The sequence below is a fragment of the Orycteropus afer genome, unplaced genomic scaffold (assembly GCF_000298275.1).
Source record: "Orycteropus afer afer isolate SDZICR_OR568_19922 unplaced genomic scaffold, OryAfe1.0 scaffold00059, whole genome shotgun sequence".
Classification (NCBI taxonomy): domain Eukaryota; kingdom Metazoa; phylum Chordata; class Mammalia; order Tubulidentata; family Orycteropodidae; genus Orycteropus; species Orycteropus afer.
The window spans coordinates 9,554,214-9,561,113 of record NW_006921646.1 but is presented as its reverse complement, the minus strand read 5'-3'; the positions used below and the strand labels follow the sequence as shown (position 1 = coordinate 9,561,113).

General features: G+C 37.6%; 1 protein-coding gene across 1 annotated transcript in view; it reads left to right on the top strand.

Moving 5' to 3' along the window:
• KIF6 (kinesin family member 6) overlaps nt 1–6,900 on the top strand; it is a 645,852-nt gene that overhangs the window by 198,333 nt on the left and 440,619 nt on the right. The window contains exon 7 of the mRNA XM_007939465.1: nt 5,554–5,760. Within this exon, the coding sequence (XP_007937656.1) occupies nt 5,554–5,760 (207 nt within the window). The remainder of the gene's footprint in view (nt 1–5,553; nt 5,761–6,900) is intronic.

Sequence of the window (6,900 nt, the reverse complement as noted above, 5' to 3'; positions counted from 1 at the left end):
TTAGTATTTAATTAATTAAACTAAATATTATTATTAATTAATTAATTAATTTAATATTAGTATTTAACTTGCTGTTACTCCTTAGCATTCTATTTTAAACATCTACTTATGTCAATCTATCCAATAGTTGTTTTTAAACTATATACCTCTCTATAGAGGTGCATTGATTGAATGATCCAAGTTTATGTGTCTTCTACCACAGATGTCCATTTAGGTTGTACATCTTCTGTCAGTTTTTTGGTATTCCAGACAATGTTGCAGTGAATGTCTATATCTAAGATAAAGATATGAAAGAGCATACAAATAATTCTTAGAAGAAATACAACTAGAATGTCTCTTAGAAATAAGGATGGTGAGACTTTGGTTCACTTACTTTGGACACATCATCAGGAAAGAACAAGTGCTAGACAAGGGCATCCTGTTTGGTAAAGTAGAGAGGGTCAATGAGAAGGATTGATACAGTAGTCACAACAACGGACTCACACATACCAACAACCATAAATACGGCACCAGAGCAGGCAACAGTTCATTCTGCTGTATGTAAGGTTGCCGTGAGTCAGAGCTGACTCAATAGCAACTAACAACTTCAACATCTATATTTATAAAGATGTAGATATATAACTATAGACAGATTTATCTATAACTGAGCGACACTAACTATATTTCCTAGAGATAAATCTATCAACCAGGATATGATTGATAGGTAGACAGGTAGATAGGTGTTTGGGTTCTCTAGTGCTGGTATAACAGAAAATACCACAAATGTATGGCTTTAAGAAACAGGGATTTATTCTCTTACAGTTTAGGAGGCTAGAAGTCCAAGTTCAAAATGCCAGCTCTAGGGCACTAAGTGAAAGCCCCTAGACCTTGGGCTTCAGCTCTGCCTCTTGTTCCTGGCCCACTGGAGCTAAAGGCATCCCTTAACTCAGGCAGCTGCTTACTGCTGAGGCTGACAAACCCAAGGTCGACAAGTAAAATTGCACAGTCCCAAAAATGTCAAGCAACATAGCAGGCCCCTAGTTCAAGTTCAGAAACAGTTCCAAGATCAGCAGGCAACATGGCAAGTCACTCACTGATGACTTGGCCAAATGTAGGATCCAAATATGCCAAGAAGCTCACAACCTTTCTTAAAGCAACTTCTTACATACTGGAAGCAAACCACATCCCTAACGCAGCTACTCAGCTGCTTACTGTATATTCCACCATGAAGTTTATTATCAGCTGCCCAGCCACTCAAAACTAGGTTCAGCCAAGTTGACACATAGCTTCCTTAACTATCACAGTAGGTGGCTAGCTAGCTAAACAAAACAAAACAACAACAAAAAAACCCTCATTGTCATCAAGTCAATTCCAACTCTAGTGACCCCCTTTGGGTTTCCAAGCCATCATTGCAGCCACTGTATTAATCCATCTTGTTAAGGGTCTTCCCCTTTTTCACTGACTCTCTACTTTGCTAATCATGACTGGTCCCTTCTGACAACAACACCAAAGTACATGAGATGAAGACTAGACATTCTCGCTTCTAAGAAGCATTCTGACTATACTGCTTCCAAGACAAATTTGTTCACTCCATGGTATTTTTAGTATTCTTTGACAACACCATAATTCAAATGCATCCATTCTTCTTCAGTGTTCCTTATTCATTGTCCAGCTTTCGCATGCATACAAAGCAATTGAAAATACCATGGCTTGGGTCAGGTACACCTTGCTCTTCAAAGTGACATCTTTGCTCTCTGACACTTTAAAGAGATGTTTTGTGGCAGATTTGCCCAGTGCAATACATGTTGTTGCTTCCATGGGCATTGATTGTGGATCCAAGTAAAATTAAATTCTTGACAATTTCAATCTTTTTCTACTTATAATGATGTTGGTTATTGGTACAGTCCTGAGGCTGTTTGATTTCTTTATGTTGAGATTGTAATCCCTGCTGAAGACTGTAGTCTTGATCTTCATTAGTAAGTGCTTCAAGTTATCTTCACTTCCAGCCAGCAAAGTTGTGTCATCTGCATCTTGTGGGTTGTTAACGAGTTTCCTCCAACCCTGATGCCCTGTTCTTCCTCATATAATCCAGCTTCTCAAATTATTTGCCTGTCATACTGATTGAATACGTATGGTGAAAGCATCAACCCTGACACACATCTTTCCTGATTTTAAACCACACAATATCCCCTTGTTCTGTTAAAAAACTGCCTCTTAGTCTACATACAGGTTCCTCAGGAGCACAAATTAAGTGTTCTGGAATTCCCATTCTTTGAAATGTTATCCATAATCTGTCATGATCCATGTAGTCAAATGCCTTTGCATAGTCAATAAAACAGATGTAGACATCTTTCTCGTATTGCTTTCAGCCAAGATCCACCTGATACCAGCAATAATATCCCTCTTTACACATCCTCTTCTGAATCTGGCTTGAATTTCTGGCAATTACCTTTCAATATGCTTCTGCAACTGGTGTTGACTTATTTTCAGCAAAATTTTTACTTGCATGTGATATTAATGATATTGTTTGATAATTTGTACATTCTGTTTGTGGTAAATTTGTGTATCAACTTGGCTGGACCTGGTTGAGTGGCTGGGCAGCTGGTGGTAGTTATTCCCCATGATGAAACTGGCAATCAGCTCCACAGTGGGATCTACCACAAGCAGCTGAGTAGCTGCCTTTGGGATGTGGTCTGCTTTCTGTATATAAGGAGAAGCCTTGGGGATAGTCTCTAGCTTCTGGTATGCTCGGATCCTGCGTGTAGCTGTGCTACATGAGCCTGCCATGCTCTGCCGACCTTGGGACTTACAGTGAACTTGAATGAATGGCCTGCCATGTACTTTTTTAAAATAGAGACTGTGCCATTTTATTTGGCAACCTTGGGCTTGTTAGCCTCAGCAGCCAGTAGCTATCTGAGTAAAGAGATGCCTCTAGCTCCAGTGGTCTGGGAGTAAGAGGCAGAGCTGAAGCCCAAAGTTGAGGGGCTTTCATACAGCCCCAATAACCTGGCACTTTGAACTTGAACTTAAAGCCTCCAAACTATGAGAGAATAAACTCCTGTTTATTAAGGCCATCCCATTTGTGGTATATTCTTGTCAGAGTGGCCCTCTGGTGCCACCGGTGTACCAGAACACTGTTGTATCACCATTCTTTGTAATGGGCACAAATATGGATCTCTTCCAAATGGTTGGCCAGCTAGCTTCCAGATTTCTTGGCATAAACGAGTGAGCACCTCCAGTGCTGCATGCATTTGTTGAAACATCTTAGTGCCTATTCTGTCAATTCCTGGACACTTGTTTTTCACCAGTTCTTCACTGAAGCTTGGACTTCTTCCTTCAATAGCATTGGTTCTTAATCATATGCTACCTCCTGAAATTAAATACTTGTTTAGTTAGACTTTATTTTTTAAATTTTTTGCCAGTCTGATGGGTGTGAAATAGTTTATTGTTACGATTCTAATTTGTGTAGCCCCTAGTTGTTTGTGAATTTGAGCATTTTTCAAATATTTATTAACCATTTTTAAGTTTTTGCTTTATGGATTGCCTGTTTGTACTTTTGCCTGTTTTTCTAAGTTGTTTATCTTTTTCTTATTGATTTGTGGGCACTATTTTCAAATAAAATTAATCTTCTGTCAGCTATATGTATTGCAGATATCTTCTCCTGGTCTTTTAACTTTGTTTGTAGTAAACTACCAAACAGAAGTTTGTCAATTTTGAGTTATTTGACCAAATAGTTTATATCAATTTCTTTTTTCATGTGTTTTATGTCTTATAAAAAAAAATCCATTACTACCTTTGGTTGACTAAGATATGTTTTTATATATTTTTTATTAGTGTGACTGTTGTATTATTTTACATATAGCCTTAAACTATTTGGAATTAATTTATGTGTATCGTATGAGAAAGCAATCTAAATTTGTTTTCAAGATTGCTATCCAGATGTTGTTGTTGTTGTTATGTGCCGTCAAGTCGGACCCAACTGACAGCAACCCCTCCTTGGGTTTCCGAGGCAGTATCACTATGGAAGTAGATTGCCCCATCTTCCTTCTGAGGAGTGGCTGGTGGGTTTGAACCACCAGCCTTCTGGTTAGCAGTCAAGTGCCTTAGGCACTATGCTACCAGAGCTCCCTCCAGATGTTGTAGCACCATTTATTAATTAGTCCATCCTTTCCTCATTGTGGTATGCTACCACCTCTGTTCTATACAGAGTTCCTAAATGAGCACTTTCCCTTTCACTGGTCTTGGTGTCTACATCAATACCATACTGGTGATATACCTTGATTTATGATATGCCTTGATTTATGACAGAGAAAATCTCCATTTGCCCTTTGTTCTTCTTTCACATAATTACTTTTTGCCATTTCTGAAATTTTTGCTCTTGCAGATGATTTTAGATTTAGTTTGTCTTGTTCCATAAACAACATGTGTAATATTTTTATTATAATTTTACTGAACAAATAGGTTATTAGAGATTAATATATAGATTAATTTTGAGCTTTTCTATCCGTAATGGTATATTCATATCTATCATCCATTTATTCATGTTTCCTTTTTGTGTATTTTAATACTTATCATTTTCCCTATAAATTTCATATCTTTTTAAGATTAATACCTTGTTATCTCATATTCTGTTGTATATTTTCTGATTAAGCATTGCTGGACTTTTAGAATTTCATTAATTTTGCATATTGATCTTGCATCCAGCAAGTCTGCTAAACTTTTTAGTTCTTAACAACTTGTAGATGCTCTTGCGTTTTTAATGTAAACCACCATCTTTTCTGTACAGAATGGTATTTTTATCTTCTTTTCCTATTGCATGCCTTGCATTTCTTGCTTGCTTCTTTTTTTTTTCAATTTTAATTACATTGGCGAGGACCAATGTGATAATGAATTTTGTTGATATACACATCACCTCTTTTCCTTTGAAGTAGCATTAAAACCAAAACCAAACTGCCATTAAATTGAATCTGACTCATAGCAACTCCCATTGTGTTTCCAAGGCTGTAAATCTTTATAGAAGCACACTGCCTCATCTTTCATCCATAGAGTGAGTGGCTCATGGGTTTGAACCACTGACTTTTTGGTTAACAGCCAAATCCCTTAATTACTATACCTACTGAGCTCCTTTGAATTAACATTAGGCATTTTCAATATACCTAGTCAAAGTTAAGGTATGGACTGTAGTCATAGAATGAGATAAAGTTATTATATTGATAAGAGTATCCAAAGTTAATATTATTAGAACTCTTTTCTAACTTTCTGTACCAACACATCCACATCTGGTATCAGTCAATCAAAAGGTATATTGGAAAGAACTCAATTTAAGGGTCTCAGCTACAAGTGATTTTGCACTATCTGACAGTGTTGGCTTCATGGAAAATGTCTTATTATTAAAAAAACAAACCAAACACACTGCCGTTGAGTCGGACCTGAATCATAGCGACCCCTCCTTGGGTTTTCTGAGGCAACATCACTACTGAAGTAGATTTCCCAACCTTCCTTCCTTAAATCTCTTGGTATTCTTCAAAATTATCATTGTTCAAATTGTTTTTGTTTTGCAATTTCTTTTTGTAGACTCCTATGAACCAAGCTTCAACACGTTCCCACTGCATTTTCACTGTTCATTTATCAAGCAAGGAACCAGGATCTGCAACAGTCCGTCATGCCAAACTCCATTTGGTTGACCTGGCTGGTTCAGAGCGAGTTGCAAAGACTGGAGTTGGGGGCCAGCTTCTAACAGAGGCCAAGTATATCAACTTGTCACTACATTACTTAGAACAGGTAAACTGGACTGAGTGGGATGGAATTATAGCAACCATTTGTTGAGCACATATGCATCAGGCATTCTATAGTATTTTGTATATACCATTTCATATAAACATCTCAAAAGCCCTATACTATAGGTATCAGCTATTATCCTCATTTTATAAATTTTGAAACTCAGCCTCAGTAACTTCTCAAGATTACCCACATAGTGGTGGGGTGAGGATCTGAACCTAGATTGGACAGGCTCCAAAACCTATGCTTTTTTTTAATCATGCTTTATGAGTTGGATCCGAATCGATGGCAGTGCATTATTGTCTTTATTATAAAATTAGATATGGGTATGGATATAGGTTATAAATGGCCTCATGTGGCTATTTTTTCAGACAACTAGATTAGGTATGGGAACATAACTGAGATGACCAATATTTTTCCAGCTTCTGATAACATCGTCTAGTTGATAATTTTGACTCTACAGTGGTTATCTTCTCCTTCTATAGCTTCTCTTCTCCACTCCAAGTGACTGCAGTTCACCCCAGTCCATGCTTTATTTTTATTTTCTGCATTTAACTCCAAAGGCAGATAGAGCTCATCTGAATTTAGCCAAATAAATCTTCCAGAAGAAATACAACACTCATCTTTAAAATGAGCAGATTGAATTGGATGACTTCTCAAGTTCTTTTCATCTCTGTGATTGTAAGTGCTGTGAGTTGAATGTTAAAGGTGGTAACTACTTCCAAATTCTGAAAAAAAAAAAGAAAGAAATATGATCAAAAACTGGAGTGGAGAAGTACAGAGTATATTGATAAGGTGGAAGGACTTGTTAATGAGTGTTGGAGGCTCAATGATTTCAGAAAACAAAAAACCTATTTTTAGCTGCCTAATGAACTCTTTTGAGACTGATGTCCTTATGCTAAATGCTTTGTAATGATCAAATTGACTTCAAAAGCACATTGAGAGAAACCTAAGGGAGCTTTGTCTGGAGAAGGTGCAAAGGTAGGTTCAGACCAAATGAATCCCAGCAGTGCTGTTGTTGTTGTTCTGTGCCGTCGAGTCGGCCCCAACTCATAGTGACCCCTCCTTGGGTTTCCGAGGCAGTATCACTATGGAAGTAGATTGCCCAACCTTCCTTCCAAGGAGTGGCTGGTGGGTTTGAAC